The sequence below is a fragment of the Megascapheus bottae genome, chromosome 2 (assembly GCF_031878675.1).
Source record: "Megascapheus bottae isolate mThoBot1 chromosome 2, mThoBot2.hap1, whole genome shotgun sequence".
In the NCBI taxonomy this organism is placed as follows: domain Eukaryota; kingdom Metazoa; phylum Chordata; class Mammalia; order Rodentia; family Geomyidae; genus Megascapheus; species Megascapheus bottae.
This window is the reverse complement of record NC_143510.1, coordinates 22,685,769-22,705,193: the sequence shown is the minus strand read 5'-3', so window position 1 is coordinate 22,705,193 and position 19,425 is coordinate 22,685,769. Positions and strand designations below refer to the sequence as shown.

General features: G+C 41.3%; 1 protein-coding gene across 9 annotated transcripts in view; it reads left to right on the top strand.

The window, feature by feature from the left end:
- Positions 1-19,425, top strand: part of Znf385d (zinc finger protein 385D) — a 581,998-nt gene that overhangs the window by 307,780 nt on the left and 254,793 nt on the right. For 3 of the 9 annotated variants that reach the window (XM_090322125.1, XM_090322141.1, XM_090322100.1), the window contains one exon: positions 11,880-12,004. The exons of 1 other annotated variant lie outside the window; for it this stretch is intronic. In XM_090322125.1, the coding sequence (XP_090178251.1) occupies positions 11,896-12,004 (109 nt within the window). In that variant the 5' untranslated portion in view covers positions 11,880-11,895. Of the gene's footprint in view, positions 1-1,134; positions 1,194-3,282; positions 3,487-4,220; positions 4,339-11,534; positions 11,650-11,879; positions 12,005-19,425 lie in introns of those variants that run through there. 5 more of the 9 variants (XM_090322117.1, XM_090322132.1, XM_090322109.1 and 2 more) reach the window with 5 other exon arrangements.

The window sequence follows — 19,425 nt, the reverse complement described above, 5'->3', positions numbered from 1 at the left end:
CATGGAAATGACAACTGCCTAAATCTTAAGAGTCCAGAGAAAATCCTCACCTGTCTAGGATGTTCCCAACCTAAAGAGCACAACTGTGTTGACGACAATTTTTTGGTAGGAATGAAAAGGGGCATTTCTATCTGGCAAACAGGTGATAGGCCTGAGATAAACCGACTTCCTGTCCTTCAGACATTTCCATATTCTGAGAGGTTCTTACGAAATGACATCAGCTGTAGTTTCATTGGGATGTTATGGTGCTTCAAAACAAAATAGCTCCAAGAAGAGGCGCCTGCCATATCCATTGTAACATTTCTTACATAGCAATCGGTGTCAACCAAAAGCAAAATAGGTGGTAGATAGATAGATAGATAGATATGCATGCAATGGAATACTAGTCAGCTTTAAAAAAAAAAGAAAGAAAATCCTGTTGTTTGGAACATCATGGATAAACCGAAAGTATTAAGTCAAATTATCTATGCACGTAAAGAAAAATAGGCCTGGTCTCACATACATGTAGAGTTTAAGAAAAAAAAACAAGATCATGCAGAGAACTGTATGTAGTTACTGTCAGCTGTCAGATGAATGAAAAGATGATTTGGGACATGTTGGGAAAAAATTCATGTCGTGTTTTTCCTTGACAAGCACCCTTAAGTCATTTTAAATGAGATAGAACAAGAGTATACAATTGCAGAAATCACTTATTTTCATCCAGATATAATTAAGTCTGTGTCTGAGGGTTCAGTTTTTTGGATAACCCTTAATAGAAAAAAAAAAAAAAAACAAAACGGAAAACACTTTCCATAGCAGAGATTTCCTTAGCTGTAAAAAACCCTTGCTGCTTCTTGGAGGCCACATTCTTTGGGAGGCTACCTGCTGCAGGTGGAGCACAATTCTCGATTTGAGGGAGCAGAAATTGGTGCTAGCCTCAAATCCTCTATGCCTTAAGTCATAGCCATGTAAGCCTATTTGTCTGTGTTGACAGTGGTCTTCCTTGGGGAAGACCTTAACTTGAGCCATTACAAATTGCATGTTTATTTGAGTAGGGAAATCCTTTGGATGATGCTTAATAGGAATTTTCAGGATGCTTACAGTCTCTTTACTGGGAATGGTGCTTAGCATGTCTGTGTCTCCTTTTCTTATAAGGCCTATCTTTCTGTATGTAACTTTTGTTCCTGAGAAAGATGATCCATGATGAAATGCTGGTGAGTATAACGCATCGCATAAATGAAAAGCTGTGATTAACAGTGAGGTCAGCCCCTTAGTGCTTCAAATCTCCTCTTAATTCGATTATTAATGCCTGCCTCTTCTAACTACAGGAACTCAGAGACCAAAACCTCTAACATTAAACTACAGCGCCCCCTAGCCCCAGTAGGAGGCCAAGGCAACTAAACAGCAGCATGAATTAGTTCCATCACACATGGTTTCTTGTGCTTCAGGCAGGCAGAGGCCATTAACTGAACTTTAGAGAGATTTCCATATATCCAAAAAGAAAAACTTTCATATATCTTCCTGTACATTGCCTTTATTTTTAATCACAAGAAAAAGGTATACCAAAACCTTATTATTTAAATTTCCCTCCCCCAAATTGTTTTAAAAGGTTGGCATTACTGAAAGTGTTCAAGTGTTCAAGTGGGGTCTGATTTTTTACTTGATTACCTATGTATCAAATTCCTTATAATCCAGTGTGAGAGAGCAAGGCTGGTGGTGGCCAGAGTTCTCTTCCTACTTGGTGCAAGTACGGGGTTAGAGTTTATTGCTGTTGTTAATCCAAGGTTCAACTGAAAGCTGTCATGATGAGCTTGACCAATACACATGAAAGCCACCAACAGATACTGACTTGTGTGAGGAAACAGCATGAGTTATTGTAATATTTCTAATAATATTTGCTAACATGGTTTATAAAAATCCAGATTAAAAATATACCAGTTGCTTCTGTCCAGAGGTTTCAATACTCTGCTTATCTTCAACAATTCTTAATAGATGCTTATAGAAATGACTTCAATGTACAGAGCCCATCCAATAGGTAAATTGCTTCTCAGAGAAAAGAGTCCTGAGGCAGTGGAGCTTGCTGGACAGGTTTATTTTTCATGTCAAACATTTAAAGTTATCATCTCAGGGCTTTCAAGGATTTTTTTTTCCCATGTAAGTTAAGGGCAGCCATTCATTATACCATCGGAGGAGCCAGAGACTTTGCAAACGCTTTGCTTTTCTTGAGTGTTTATCTCACATTAGTGGGATGAGTTATCTTGACATGATTTCAATTTAAAAAAAAAATGTGTCTCTTCTTAGGGAGTTAAAGATCATTTCAGCCCCAGAATTCCATTTCTTCCCCACAGAGGGAGAAAGAGGCAAATAGGACGCCCCAAACTGAGACCTCAGGGTTGATTTTTGTTGTTGTTTGTTTCAGTGGCAATGTTTCTTCATCTCTGCTAGTCCAGCTAACTCAGGAAAGTTGAAGGATTCATGACTTTGGGTCCTCAATCCAAGCCTCCCGAAGTCAAAAGAATCAGCCTCGAGTTCCCCTTTCAATGCCTCTGTGAATACACAAATCACACACACAATAACATCAACCAACCTCCAACCCCTGAGCAGAGGCACGGCGCCCACCCTCCTCTCCCACTCTCCCCACCTCGGAAGGGGGGAGGCTTCGGTGCTGGCTGGGGAAGGGTGCCCGGCATGCATGCACGGGAGAGGCCCTGGAAAAGTGTGTGTGTGTGTGTGATGAATGAACAAGTTCTCCTCCCCCGGGTCCTCTCCCGTCCAGGGGTGCATCCCCTCTACTCCCCCTGCCCCGCAGCAGCCGGGCGGGCGGCTCCAATCCAAGACCCTTCTCTCTTTAAGAGCGAAACCCCGGGGGCACCCCTCCTTCTGCCCCCCTCCCACCCCATCCCAAGTCTCTGGGCTCATCCAAGCTTCCCAAGAGAGCCATGGGTTGGTCCAAGCCGGCAATCCGTGCACCTCGTGGAGAGCCTTGGGTGGGGAGAGCCGGGGTGGGGTGTGTGGGGTGGGGGTGTCTGTAGTACTCCCAAGTCCTGATGTCACCGGCGCGGCAAGGACATCGCAAGGAGGAGTCGGATTACAGGACGGATGGGCAGGGCGACCAGCGGCCGGGGGGCGCACGCTGCAGCCGCTGGGGATCGTAGCGGCGCGCAGAGGCAGGCCGGTGGTAGGCGCGCATCCAGCCAGGGGGAAGAAGGAGGAGGAAGGGGAGGAAGGAGAAGAGGAGGAGGAGGAGGAGGAGGAGGAGGAGGAGGAGGAGGAGGAGGAGGAGGAGGAGGAGGAGGAGGAGGAAGCGGCGGCGGCACGCTAGGCGCGGCGCGCCCGGCTCTCTACGCCCGCCCGCCCGCCCGCGGGGGAACCGAACGCAGCCACGGGCACCGGGACGAGGCCAGCGAGTGGAGCATGAAAGGGCTCTGCTTGGCGCGTCGAGCTGATGCCGAACACGCCTTGGTGGGGGTCCAGCTCTCCGATTCATGAGACACAGGATGTATTTTGGTGAGTGATTTCACCGGGGTGATGGCAATTCTGGGGGTGCCCCGGAGCTCTTTGGCAGGCAGGCTAGCCTTTTGACCAAGTCTTTTGTTGTTGTTATTTCATCTTGAAGCTGCTATCTCTGGTTGATGGCTGGGGCTGCTTTGGAGGCTGCCTTTGGGGTGGTGATGGGAGCTGTGAAATCCCCCCCCCACACACACACACCTTTGATGTGCTGGAAGTTGGAAGAGATAAAGGGACGGGGTGAGGGGGTGGATAAACTTTGCCTTGATTTGTGGGCATGAAGTTGGCTTGTTTATTGAGGAGAGATGAAGGAATGGGGCGCCCTGGGGCGCCAGGGGCTAACTCCACAGCGTGGAGGACAAAGTTCCAACCCTGCGAATGCCTGAAAGCTCAGGTTTGCCCCACACATTGGATTCCCCCTCACCCGCCTTTAATTCGGAGGCAGAAAGGGCAAAGGTTCTCTAGCCAGCAGTGGAGAGGTCGCAGGGAGCACTCACTCCTGCAGACTCTGCCTTAGGGCTCCCCTGCCTGCATTTGCGGTCCCCTGAATGCATATCCTTCTAAACCTTTAGAGGTCTCTGAGCTGTTCAATATTGGTGCTGTTGAGTGTGTGTGTGTGTGTGTGTGTGTGTGTGTGTGTGTGTGTGTGTGTGTGTGGCCGTGTTCAGATGAGGTGCCTGCCTTTCCAGACAGCATGTGGAGAGCTCTGAGTAGAGCACCCTAGCGGGCTGAGAGCTGTACATCCACGGACAGTAACTCCGCAACTTACTGCCAAGGAGGACGGCTAAGAACCTTCACCAAGGACTAGGACTCAGGGAATCCTCTCCTTCCCCGAAGTTATGCTTTCTTTCTGTAAGTGCCATCCGCTCAGCCTGGCGGAGCATTTGTCTGGTGTTGGAAGGTTTCGTGGGCACAGTGGAAGAAAAAGGGGATTGGGAGGTGATGTTGAACTAAGACGCAGAAAAGGCTCCATGTGAATTTGGAGTTCTCTTTGGGGATTCAATCCCGAGTTGTCTTGCAGATCAAATCAGTAGCGGGGTACACACATAAGGATGTGATTAGGCACTCATTTCCTCGTATATTCCTCTTTTCTTTCTTTTTTTTTTTTTTCCCCTGAGCCTTGGAAACATTTGAGAAACTAGAAAGGCACCTAGTTCGCAGAAGGTAAATGTCTCTGGGTGTCTTGACAGCAGCTTTGATATCCCCTTAACTGATGTCATATTAGAAAGGAAGTCTTAAAATAACACAAGTTGATTCCAGACAATCTTCGTTTCATAGCCAAATTGAAGCTGCATGCAGAGTTAAGCGGCATTCTTTCCTGAGAGTTAATGATGGAGGTGCTAAGCTTGTTTATTAGCAACTAATAGAATATTCTTTATCACGCATGTATTTTTTGTCCAATGAGGAAGATCATGTCTTTAGGGTTAAAAAAAATAAATTTCCAGTGTCTGTAATGATATCAAGAGGAGGGTGAGGAAGATTATAGCTCTAGTTTAAGTTCTCAGACTTTTGAAAAATTCCTTATATGATTTACGGTAAAGAAGTAAATCTACCCAGAAGCAATAGAATCTGAAAGTGCTGGTCAAAGGGCATTCATGCTATGGTGAATTATTTTGTGAGAATTGGAAACTGCTCCTTGAGCTCTCCCCTCTGATTAACTGGAGGCTAGTCCAGCTATCTGGTAAAGCAGGGTGATTCACAGGGTGATTGGTTTCATTGTATAATGCAAGTTTTTAATAGTATGCATTGAAATGTGATGTCCTACTTATTTTAGTTGAAACTTTACTTTTTGAAACTCAAGGTGAAAGTCACTCTCTGTGTCATGTCCAGGGTTCAGTGTCCCTGTAATTCTCACACTGGGAATGTTTTTCTTTTTTTCTGTTCTTGGAGGAAATGATGTGTATTTAGGAATGCTGTTTGTTTCAGGATATGCTATATACAGGCCCTCTCTCAAGCTGTTAGACATTCAGAATTCTGGAAGCCCAACTGTCTCTAATAAAATACATGGTACAAGAGCTAAGGCAGAAAGAATGGAACAGAACACCCCTGGCATATTCAAATTAAGTAGCATCTAATGTTTGCAAAGCTCTAAGTCTATGCATGCAGATGTGTGTGCATGCAGATGTGTGTGTGTGTGTGTGTTGCATGTGTATGCCTGACGTGTATTACTGTGTGTAAGTGTGTGTCTAGTTTTTTTTATCTAGTTCAGCTAATTTTTCAAAATAATGCTTTTACTTGGCAAATTGGCTATTACTCCTTTTTTTAACTGTAAATGATTTATTAAGTCAGGGGAGAACAGGAGCAGAAAAGAAAGGGTTGCTGCATTCTTGGGCTTTTCTGGGAATCTGTGGGGATGGGTAGATGTGGCCCCAGCAAGGAGAGATGAAGAGCGTGGTCATGCTCTGGTATGGAGGGGATGAGGTAGTCACTGACACAGCAGCGGAACATTTACTTCCGTCATAAATTCATTTCCCCTGTGATCCTCTCACACAAGGGGAGTAGAAGATACTTGAAAATGCTTTCAACTATCCTTCTCTTTGGAGACTGGATACTCAGATACTCAGACCTTTTCAAGCTCCACTAGAGCTAGATGTGTGTGTGTGTGTGTGTGTGTGTGTGTGTGTGTACAGGTACATGAGTTGAGAGTATAAGTAATATTTCCATTTCTGAAGACCAGGTCATGTTTTGAGTGTGTCATCTCAGACTTACAAGACTAATGGACCCTTTTAATGACCTAAGCCTCCTCTTATCACCCATTGCGATTGTAATGCAGTGTTTGTAGTAATTGTTCCTTTGCACTTGAAGCTCCGTGATTTAAGAGTTTGCTGTTCAGTCACCGTGGATACTTTTGTTGCTTATTCTATTGATTCTGCATTCATTACTTAGAGTTAAATATGAGGTTCACAGGCGAGAAAGGAGGGGCAAATATTCTCAGTCAGCAGGTTGGTTGGGATCTACCATGAAAGGAAGGGAGAAAATAACCAGTTCTGGTGCTGTACCCTTCCCTGCCCCCATAAATACTCTACACTTAAAAAACACATATGCCGAGGATGAATAGTCAGTTAATAATTTATCCAAAATAAGAGTAAGGCACCTGGCAGGCTTTTGCCTCCATACAAGTAGAATGTCTATGGGTGGTTGTCACTGTAGCAAGGGAGCCCTGCCAGGTTCCATTTGGGTGATGGGGGTTGTGTTGGAGTGAAGGACAGGTCATTTGCTGAGGGCATCCCTCTGGGATGACGTGTGTATCTCTGTCCTGTCCCTAGCTCTCCGCATTATATTATCTGAATCACCATCCCTTCTCATCTGGCCTGATCCCTTTCTCTACAGGATGTAGAATAGGCCATATCAGTGGTGGTAGTGATACACAAGTGGCCCAAGCTGTCCAAAGAGATTCTATGCCTCACTCCCTGTTACCATGGTGGAAGGCACAAGGCTGGGTATGTCCAGGAAATACTGATGTGGCCAAAAATCAGTATGTTCTCAGACCCATGTCGCTCATGTAGACAGAGTGAACCTGGGGTTTGCTCCATGAGAATCCTCCTGAAACATGCAATTACATGCCTTAAACAAATGAGCAAATCTAAGAAAAATACCACTGGTCACTGTAAATGTGACCAGTTGCTGTGAATGGCATATTAACTAAAAGCAGCACAGAAAGGACAAAGTTTACAAAGTATGACTGCAATACTCAAGTTCAATTTGCTGTTGTGGACAGCTAGCTCTTCACAACCATAAGAGAAGTAGAAAAATGCTTGAAGGTATGATTGTCATAAAAAATTACCTCAAGGAGGAGGAAACTTTTAATTCATATTCTAGTGCTTCTGTGTGTAGGAGACACTTGTGTACAATCCTGGAAAGGTCTTTTTTGCTTTTTCTTGAGATAGTTATTGCATTCTCCAGTCAACATTTGTACATTGGCTATGGCTGGGTCATTGTCTTCCACCTTTATGAAGTTTGTCAGAAAAATAACTAGGCAAATTTATGGGAAGGAAGCATCCAAAAACAACTGAGTAATTCTTTTCTTCCTTCCTTCCTTCCTTCCTTCCTTCCTTCCTTCCTTCCTTCCTTCCTTCCTTCCTTCCTGTCTCTCATTTCTTTTCTTTCTTTCTCTCTCTCTTTCTTTCCTTCTCTACCTCCTACTCTTTCTCTTTCATTTGTTCTTTATTTCTATTTCTTTTCCTTTCTTTCTCTCTTTTCATCTTTCTCTTTGTTTCCCCTCCCTCCTTCCCTCCCTTCTTCCCTCCCTCCCTCCCTTCTTTCCTTCCTTCCTTCCTTCCTTCCTTCCTTCCTTCCTTCCTTCCTTCCTCTCTTTCTTGTCGGTAGTGAGGCTTGAATTCTGGGTACCTTCTCTTAGCTTTTGCACTGAAGGCCGCTACTGTTCTATTTGAGTCACAATGCCATTTCTGGCAGTTTGGTGGGTAATTGGAGCTAAAAAGTTTCATACCCTTTCCTGCTAGGATGTGTTTCTGAACTGGAATCCTCAGCTTCTTGAATAGCTAGGATTATATACAGGAGTCATCAGCACCTAGAACCCACTCCTCTGTGTGAAGACATTTTGTGAAAATATTTAAATCTAGTTTGTGCTGCGTGACTTGTGACAGAATTCTTTTGTCTTGACTGACAAGAGAAAAGAATGATTTGAGGAGGACATTGTGTATCCAAATTCCCATTTTAATGTTTGTAGTCACTACTGGTAAATTTTCTTATAAGAGAGTCTGAATGATATTAAATAAATAACCAAATAACTAAATAACAGATGTGAAGACTGGGACAAGTGATTACAGTTGGGGAGGGTCATATAACAAACTTGAAATCTGAGAATTTCAGGATCATCCAGATTCTTTCCCAAGAGCTCTTGAAATCCAAATAAAATTCTTGTTTTAAGAAGCCAAATCATTTAAGATTTGAGCAGGATACCAGTAATACAGATTCTTTAATACAGACTTTAAGTACAAAAACAAGTTGTTCTCTCTCTTTCTCTCTCTCTCTCTCTCATTCTCTTTCTCTCAACAACCTCCTTCGATGCTGTAATTATATGGAAATAAGTTTATTTAAGCGATAAGTTCCAAAATTCATGAGATAATGATAATGAAGTCTTACAGATTTACTCTTTGGTGGGTGGCATAATTGTTCCCAAAAAAACCCAAATAAAAATTCAAATTAGTGGTTTCTAACTTCCCTTCTTGTTGATGTGGTCACAGCTGCTTTTGAGTGAAACCTCCCTTGCTAAGTGTGGTGGTTGTGTTTGCGTGTGTGTGTGTGTGTGTGTGTGTGTGTGTGTGTTTGTGTGTGTGTGTGTGTTAAACATTATACAGCAAATAGCACCTTGTTACATAAATACCCCAACATTTTTTCTCACTCATAGCCTCTAGAGATTCCTGAATCTTTTCACATCAGTTAGACACTAACACTTAACTATTGACTTAAAAAGATAGATATTATTTTGGAGCACAGCGGGCTTTCAAGTATGACCATTATTATATACAATGTACGTTTTAGAAATCAAGCCATATAGATCATTCTCAACACGTCTCTTGCTTCGGAAAGCCTGAAGGTTGTGCAAGCAAAAACCCATTTCTATGTTGACCTTGAAAAAGGGATGTTTCCATTTATATTACACTATGAAAAACATGTACCTAAACAACAAAGGTCGTAGTCACTGCCCCCACTCATTCTATCTGTCTCTCTTTAAAGAAGTCATTACATACCATTTCCCACAAAGATTAGTTTTGCAACAGAATTTCACACATGATTGGTGACATTAAGAAAACAAAAAGTACAGCCTAAGAGGAGGCTAGAAATATCAAAGCTGCAAGTGGTTGAGATCATGCTTGAACCAAATTGCTAGGGTTGAAAAAAAGAAGACACTCTACTCTGTCACAGTGTTAAACTCCTCAGCTGGAAGTCAGCCCTCATTGAATGCGAACTGCAGGTTTATACAGACTTTAAAGTAGAAGATTTGTCTTTTATTCCAGGACATTCTCTCATTACCAAAGCCTCTACACAAAGCATAGAAGGAATGCATTGGGATTCTCCTCCTTACCAATCATTCGGTTTTGTCTTTTGTTTTCTCACTTTTATATCACATTTCTGTTATTTGAGAGGAAGGAAAGCAACCTGAGGAAGGTCACTGAGGAAGTCTCAGCTGCACTATCAGTACTGATGTTCAGAGGAAAAGCTGTCTGCTCCAAAGCATGTGACCTGCAGGGAAGAACAAGCAGTGTGACTGTGGACAGGGCTTAGTGGATTGCAAGTTTTTAATGGATCAACACTGCTGCTCTGTCTGCATCTTTAGGACTCTACTCGCCACCAGGCACTTAGAGATCTGTGTTGAATTTGCTACTTTTAATGGGTTTTAGGGATCAGAGAAGATGGAAGGCCGCTGGCTTCTAGACCCATGCCTAATGGCCAATGTTTTCCCAACAGCTAGAACATTTCTGATGAGATGAGAAATAACCTTTTTGCTCCTGAAACACAAACTTCCTTCTTTCTACCTTTTCTTTCCTTCTTTCCTAGATAGATAAATATCCAAAGGGGGGGGGAGGGTCATCATCTGTGATGGCAACAGAGAAGGTAGTCAATTTGGGTGAATATTTGCAAGATTTTTGCACAATGATTCTATACCTTTTTGGTTTTAATACTCACTCATTTCCCTGGTGAGGCAGGGAAATACTCATGGCAGATTGCTTGCTCTCGGGATAAAATGCCATCATGAATGTAAATGTGCTTTGATAAACATGGTTTCTCACACTTACATAACCATTTGTGTTTTTCAAAGTGTGTCAACATTTTGCTTTTTTTTTAATCCTCAGAAATGACCCATTTCATGAGGTTAAATAAAAGCATGATTATTCCTATTTATAGGAGAGATATTGGAGCTTCTGATGATTGAAACAACTTTCTTAATTTAACAAGTTTTCATTCAGAATTTCTGAGCCTTATTACAAAGCTCTTTACAGAGACTATGGGGTTTTGGGGGGGCTATTTTACAAGTGGAAATTATTTATAATGCTAGAAGACAAATTCTAGGTTGTATAGAAAATGAATTCAAAGGTTTAAAAAGACCTAAGGTGTTTATATTTTGGTTTTAGAGAACTCAGAATGAATAACAAAAACTGAAACTATTTCATAGCCATTTATTCTGCCTTGTCTTCCCTCATCAAATAATGATGCCTAGAAGACATGAGTTCATATTCTAGGCTGAAAAATTGGGCCCCACCCAAATTCATGTATTGATTGAGTTCCTATGTTGAAACAGTAATATTCACAATAATAATTACATGGCAGCATTAGGAGATGAAACCTATGGGATTTGAAAAGGTCATGAGAGAAGAGCCCCTGTGATGGGTTTATAAGTAAAGAAACAATCTACCAAAACCTCAGCTCTCTGTGTTAGGCAATAGCCAAAAGGTATCTGTCAGCAAGCCTGCCAAACAGCCTTCCTCAAAACCAAGCAAGGGTGTCAAGTTGATCTTACACTAATTGGCCTTCAGTGTTGTGAGTAAGAGACAAATGTCTACTGTTGAAGCAACCTAGACCACTAGTATGGTATTTTGTCATAGCAGCTGGAACAGGCAGAGACAGTTGGCCTCAGGCAGGATGTAGGGTTTTGGTACTACTTGTGGCGTCTCACAAAGTAGGATCAGATAATATATTTTTTACTAAATTTATAGTTTATATTTCTGATCTCTTCTTACATAACTCATGGATTGTGAAAACAAATTCCAAGCCAGTTCTACAAGAAGTTGTATGATACATCATCTCTACTGTTGCTGAAAATGGCAGTCTCATCCCAGTCTTTATTTCATAACCTGCCCCCCCATACACAATATAAGATAAAACATGGCCTACTTTCCTATGTAACTGTTCCATTTAGTGGCTGTGAGCCCTTGGGCAAGTCACCTCACCTCTCTATCATTTTCTTTCTTTGTAAAAGAATGATAATGTTCTATTATAAGATCTCTACAATTGATAGAAAGGCATGTGGCACTGGGAAGTAATGGTATCCTGTTAAGTTTTAATCTTTCTTTCTTACTTTCATACAGCCCATTAAAAATGAACAAAAAATAGAAAAGTAATTATATCTATTGAGGTCATACCAGGAAATAAGAACCTTGCTCACATCCCTTCGAACATTAAAGGGACAAGTGTGTTACATGGGTGAGCTTCACTTTAACAAGCTGTGTGGGGAGAGGGCGAGAGAGGGGGGTGGCAGGGAGGGTGTGATGAAGGGAGGAGGGAGGGAGGATGGGAGAAAGAGAGTATATAACACAGAGAGTATAGAAATAGCTAGACTTGGTATATGTGAATGAAAAGATAGGAGAAAAATCCTCTCACTTTTCCCTTTCTTTCACCCTGAGGTCCACAACCTCTTTTTGTCTTTGGTACAGCTGAACTAGAGGCCAAATGACAAATCAAGCTGGAAAAAACATCCTCGTTTGTGAGAGCAAATCTTCTGATCTTCAGTTCAGGGAAAGGATCAAGTACCTGCAGAGATGTTTTGCAGCACATACAGGTAGCATTGCGCAGGGAAGAGCTTGTATGACATATGGGAAGCATCAATGAGAATCTGATAAGGTGATGACTGAAGTAGGGTGCAAGAACTTTTAGGCTCTCCTGTCACTTTGAGTACATCCCTTGCCTGTTTCTTGCAGTGTGACCTTTGGACAAATAAATACATTTCTGCCTCATTTTTTCCCCTTCGTATAATAGCTTATGTAATCTATCAGGTTTGATCTCATTTGAATACATACTGCATAATCTGCAATGCACCATATAATTGGGGTTTGTGAGGACTATGTGGAGAAATGAGAGAATTAGAAAGGAAGAAAAGGAATCAGAATGTGGCAAAATAGCAGTTGTTAAGCTACATAGTTTAGAATTGTAGCAGAGATTTCTGAGTGTACCAAGAAAGCATTGGTTAGCTCAACCAATCATCCTTATATGGCCCAGAAACCAGATCACCTGATCTTTGTCATAATTCTGTAACGAGGGCGAAATTGAACAAAAATAGGCAGGAAAGAGAAAGCAAGCAGGGAGAAAACTCTAAGATTCCATGGCACTTCTTACCAGAAGCTCCGATGGAGCTAGACACATTGAAAACAGAGAGAGTTTATTCATAGCTGCTTGGTAAGAAAAGAGTGATTTACTATTGATTTTTATCCATCTCTATATATTGCTGGTCCTTTAAAGACACATTTCTTTGGCTAAATGCATCTACTATCTATATAACAATTAAGCAAAAACATTTCTGTTTCTTTGGGGATTTTATTTTTGGTATGGAATCATTGGAATCATTGGCATCTCTCTGAGAGCTTGCTTGACAGTTCAGAACTTATGGTGCCCTGGTGTGGAGGCAGCTCAGTGGTCACCACTGGGAAGCATTTCTTCACAGTATACAATATGGAAGCTACTAATTGCAACCAGGTATTGTAATTAGCTGTCCTGGGGAAGGGCAATCTGTAACTTAAAAGACTGTCAGGATCTGTAGGATTCATGTCCTGAGGAAGATTTATCAGCTCCAAGGGACATTAAAGGAGGTAGGTGACTTTAAAAATGATTTATTTGGGGTGGGGGCAGAGAAGGGAGGGTTATATAAAAAAGTTTTGTAACTTAAAGCTGAGTGCCTTTGGACAATGTTGTCTGATTATTCCTTACTTATTTTTATTTATTTTTATTTATTTATTTGATGCCGGTATGCTGAACTCAGGGCCTGGAATTTTCTGTGATTTTTGTTGTTGTTATTGTTTGTCGGTCATTGGGCTTGAACTCTGGGCCTGGGCACTGTCACTTAGCTCTTCAGCTCAAGGCTACTGCTCTACCCCTGGAGCCACATAGCCACTTGATTATTCCTTACTTTTTAAAACTTAGCAAGTGAAAATACTTCAGTGAGAACCTCGAGGCAGGGATTTATGGACATCTTGCTTTCCCTGGAGAATTCTTAGTGCCCCTTTTCCATCTGCCTTGGGGCTGGTAGATGTAGAGGCATTCCGTCCAGGGAAGAGAAATATAACACACTCCCTTGTGCCAGATATGGCCATGAGCTATTTCATGTGTATATCACCACCGCCCTTAAGAGGAAGATAAGAGAATTTAATTCCTGATATACAATGGAATCATAGGAGGAACTTTGAAGTGATACTAATGTCCAACACCAATCATGGGCCAATTGCACCCAACTCTGATAACAGAGCAGCAAATCACTGGTTTCTTTTTAAACCCTCAATTCCTCCTGTAGGGCATTGAGAATTGTGAACCACTGAGGCTTCCAGTGCTAACCATTTTATATGTTTACCCAAAGAGCCTAAGGGGTCCCAGTTTTACTCCTACCTCCCAGGCATCAGGAGGCAGAGGTAGAGCTATCAAAACCCACCTTGGTTTATTTGAGTTCAAATCCTATGTTGTTTCTCCCAGAACACTGCTTCCCTAACCCCTTATTTCCCAGTCAAATCAGTCTCCAGAGCAGGGATGGGCCTGATCATGAAGCGCCTCATATATACCAGTCATCCCTGTGGTCCAGCGGGAAGCTCCCTTGAGGATGAGAATCCTTCTTTTATATTATTTGGGACCCTTAATAGAGCTAGTAACCAGGTTCCAGGAAGGATTTTAAAATAAGATTTGTTGAACTTTAATATTCATGCAGATGCCCTGAAAATTGTATTAAAATGCAGATCTGTGAGTCTGAAATGGGACCCAGGATTATGGCCGTCTAATAAGTCCTCTGGTATCAGCCACAGCATCGCTATTATTATTATTTTATGTTCATACTCAGGGACTCTTGATTTGATTGCTCAGCTTGCCTTTTACTTCTTTTTTAAATTTTTAATTTTTTTTATTTTTTTATTGTGATTAATAGAAGGGTTACATTATATTCACCAGATAGAAGGTACATAACTTCACAAACATTGATACCTTTTCTTGTGACATGGTCTCCCTTTCCCTCCCACCCTCCTCCCGCTTATCTTGATTCCCCCCCTTCCCTATCCAATTTCAAATAACCAATTAAGCACATATAAAATATAACAGATAACAGGTGAAATATTGTAACAATATGAGATAACCAAGGGATGGAAAAAGAGATGAGAGATAATATAGTACATTAAGGACTGCAGTCACTCATTATATGGCTTTTGTTTCCTTCTCATTTAGTGTCATACTATTTGTCCTAATGTCTCTAGATTTTGTTCTATTGTAAATCTCTGCTAGGAGAGCCCAAGGTTTCTACTGATTATGACAAATGAGGGAGACTATTGAGCCTATGTTCCTTTGAGTTTGGCTTACTTCACTTAATATGATTTTTTTCTAAGTTGTTTTGTTACTTTTTCTTTTTAAATTTTTTTATCATTGAACTCTCCTATGTCTACCTCCCTCTTCTCATTACTCTTTTTATTTTCATATGTTTTACCTAATTTTTTCTAAACTTTGTACTCAAATATTCTATCTGTCTATCACCTTAGGTCAGTTATCCTTATGCTATACCTTTTCTTCATTACTATAATAATCTTACACTCCTACATTATTCTTTTCTTACCTCCCCTGTTGTCTTTCATACTATTTTTCTATCTCTGGTCCTCTGTTCATCCTTCAACTCTTATAATGCATGGATCTACATTTGATGGTTGTTGAGAAATACTGTATATCTAGGTGTTCAATTATACTCTAGGTCCAGAGGGACTTAAATACAATAGAGATTGGATTGAGGAGCTTATTGTTTTGGTCATAAATCGGTAATCAGTGGTGGTATTAGATTTGCTTGTAAGTTAAAAAAAAGAAAGAGTGATAATGCCAATCTAAAATTGTGAACATCTATTGTCAGCCAGCTAAAGAGGTTTACGTTGGTTATATATGAAAAATTGTAATCTTGTTTAGTATTAATCTTGCTCCCATTTTCAAATGGGCAGAACAAGAAACTCAAGACAAATGTCAAATCTAGGAATAGCATCTCCCACCCAATATAAACAGGTAATGGAGCAATCAGTGGCAAATCTAGAGGAGAGTGTTCCAAGTGCTATACAAATGCAATTGATAAACATAATTAATGAAAAGTATGAAAACATAAACAGATAAGGGAGGAAGCCATAGATAAACAAGAGGAAACCATAAACCAGGTGATATGTGAAAAAGGGGAAGCCATAAAAGAGGCCATAATAAAGGTTTTTCAAAGAAAAATGGATGAATTCATAGAATCCACAAACAAAAAGGTGACCAAACTTCAACAAATGTCCAAAGAGATTAAAGCTGCTGAGCTAACCACTCAAATGGAAATCAAGGAGTTAAAGAAATCCATACATGATCTAAAACAAGAGATGCAAGGCATCAAAAATAAGGGAGGAAGATGAAGAATAAAGTAGAAAGCTTTGATAACAGGTTAGACAATGCAAAAGAGAGAATTTCCAGGGTTGAAGATAATTTAGTTGTTATAAAGAACAGAAAATGAGTCAAGCCTTTTACTTCTTGAGCAATGCCTCAACTCACACTTTTGGCTGATAATTTTGGACATGGGAGTCTCTTGTATTTTTCTGCCCATTCTGTCTTCAAATCTGTGTCCTTCCAGATCGCAGCCTCTGGACTACCAACTTGAGCCATTGATACCCTCTTCCTCTAGGTTTATCGATGCTGCTGACCCAACTTTGAGTAGTAAGGCTTTAGAGATCCTTTCACTGAGTTCCAGTTCTCTGCATATGTGGGAAACCAAATCTGCCACTTGCAATCTCTCTCCCTGTTTCTACACTTCAAGATTCTGAGGGGATCCATCCTGACTTCCCTTAGTATGACACACCATCCTTTCTGCCTGTGAGCCAGTGAATTCTAGGATGTGGGATTTGCAGTGCTAACAGTGAGAAAGTCCCATGCAGACTTGAACTGATTGGTCACTTTTGTTCTTATACACTGAGCCCAAACCCTAACTTGAACACTTAAGCCTGGAAGAGGAATGGGACAAACAGTTTCCTCCTTTTGAGCCTCATTTCTCCTAAGAAGGAATGATTGACGATTTTCTACAAAGTCATAGGATTTAATTAGACAGCACGAAAACTCTGTCAGGACATTCTTTGTCACTACATGTTGGCACTGGCTACCTGGACCTACACCTGACTCGGCAGTGCTCTGAATTTCTGCCAGGAAGGAGCATCTTCTAATACTAGTGGCTGCACATCATCTTACTGCATCCTTCCTCTGGGTACACAAGGGGCAGCTAACAGATGACCTACTGCCTGTAATAGAATGGCTAAAATGGAGTGAAGTCACTCTTGGTTCAGTGTACAGTTTGCCAACTCCACGCATCAATACTAATGATTTCTGTGTGCTGTTTAGGGAAAGAAAAGCCCGGCTAAGGTTCTGCCACCTTGGAACATTCGGATCTGGCTGCTGGCATCCCTGTCGACCTTGTTTCTCCATTAGTGTTTCTCTGAGCTCTGTGACAAGTAATGAGGTTGGTTGTAACTAATGATCATGCCTTCCATCTCCTGCCCTATTGTTGTGTTAACAATCGATATTCTTTAAAACAATACACACTCAAATTAAGCAGGACATTTATTGCAGCTTCCACTAAACATGCCCACAAAGAAGAAGCAGAAGGACTTTGAGTCCATGTGCTTTCTTGGTTAGACCCTGGCACAAAGACACTGGATTCATTAATAGTAGCTGAGTATGATGCCAGCTGTGGGGTTCACTCTGTCTGACACAAGGAGTTTCTGCTCAGTTGGCAGATGTTGAGTGCATGAGGATGGCTTTCTCAGTTCTTACCTAAGAAAGCCAATTCCCTGGCCTCCTGTCAAACACCATCCATTTATCAGAGCATTTAGACTGCCAGATATGGGCTTATTCTGTAGGATACAGAGTGCATTTTTGCCCCCCCCCCACTGCCTCTGCCCCATGATAGGGAGTAAGCCAGGCAGCTCTGAGCAGAAAAAAAGTAATTTTACAGCAGAGGTGACAGAACTGAACTGCTGCCCACTGGCATTATAGACAAAAAACCAAACAACCAAACGACCAAGCAGAGCCAGTTTTGATTTCCTGGAGTCTAAAATGTGATCACAGCAAGGGTACGACATAATCCTGGAGAGATATATACGAGTAAACCTCCGGTTCTCACATCTTCTTCCCGGCCCAACCCATTCTCCATTATGTAGAAAGGAAAAGAGAGATGAGGGGAATATTAATTGTATATATCTGGCAATCACTAATACTCTGGCTAAAAATTTAAATCCAAGTCCAGTGGTATGCATTGGATGAACTACCCTGAGTCTTAGCTTCCAAATCACTGAATTGAAAAAAAAAAAAATAATGACAATTCATTCTACCTCACGAGGCAGAGCTATAACTGCTAATAATAGCTGAGATTTAGTAAGCGCTGGGCCTCTGCCAGCCACTCTTTCAAGTGTGTCAGCTCAGCCCATCTTCACAAACAGCCCTGTAATGAAAGAATTATCTAGATGCCTGCTTCACAGATGAGGAAACTAAGATACAAAAGAGTTTTAAAAATGAGAATAAAGGAAGTAGCCAGGCTAGACCCTACCTGAGGTGTCTGCTTCCTTAGCCAAGTTCTTCCAACCAGGCTGTTTGTGTGTCCTTGAATATACCCTAGCTTCTGCAAACCAAGGAACATTATTTCGTTATGAAAGCAGATCAAGGACGCTGGAAGAAGGCCAGAAGGGAAGAGGGGAACAAGTGTGGAAACACAAACCCTCTGGTAGCACAGAGTCGTGTGGTGCTGGGGTCTGAAGCTGATTTAGGGAAAACAACCCTTTCCCTTCAAGAAAGTCTACAGAAAGGCAAAATATAAAACCTTCTTGGTGGAATCGGCAGAATTGCCCTCAGTGATTCTTGCCACATTGTGAGTTTTCATGCTGCTCAACACGATAGCTGGCTTCCTTTCAAACTCGAGAAAGGCCAGGCAGTGTATCACTGCCTTTACCTGTGTTTGCCTCTGATGTTGGTACAGGAACTGCACTGTTCCAAATGGAACCACAGACTTCCTTCCCAGTCTGTTCTTCCTGGGTACATCAGGCAACTTGCCACATCACGTGGGGAATTGTATTCTCTCACCAGATAATAGTCAGCGCTTCTTTTAGACTAGTGGAGTAAGAGAATCAGGAAGCATTTGCATGCCTTTAGTAGAACAGTTTTATGTTTTTGAAAGCATAATTACAAGTACACTTTTAGTGGAGTATTATGCTAGTGTAAAACAGTGAAAATGAAATCCTCTTTCCCAGTATATTTTGTTGCATTTGTAAGACCAAATTCTATGGAAGGTTAGGAATATGTAATGTAGGCTTTGGTGTGTGTGTGTGTGTGTGTGTTGGTTCTGGGACCTGAACTCAGGGCCTGAGCACTATTCCGGAGCTTTTTGTTGTTGTTGTTGCTGTTCAAGGCTACTGCTCTACCAGTGGAGCCATTGCTCTATCCTGTCTTTTTGGTGGTTATTTGGAGAGAAGAGTCTCACAGACTTTCCTGCCCAGTCTAGCCTCAAACCTTAATCCTAAGATCTATCTTCTGAATAGTAATGATTAAGATCCAAATCACTAGATCCTGGGTCCTTCATGTTTTACATGAAAGAAAACATCCTACGAGTCTTGTTTTGTATGGGATGTGATTTATAATATATTGATGTACCTTATTTTCTTATTTTATGTCCACATAATATTCTCATTCAAGGGCAGGCTATAATTTACTTTAATGGTGCTTTTAAATGGAAAACAAAAGATTCCTACTTTTTACTGTAACAAAAAACAATAAATATCTTTGTGCATCCAAAATTATCAGTGTACATGGATTCTGTAGGGTAAATTCTTACAAATAGAACTGCTGATTGAGACATTTTTAATTCATGTAGGTTCTGGCAGCACACCATATTAACATTTTTTTCTGATCAATTCCTTCATATGTCATTAACTGTGGAATGACTTTTTCAAATTGATAAACCATTTATGTGAAAAT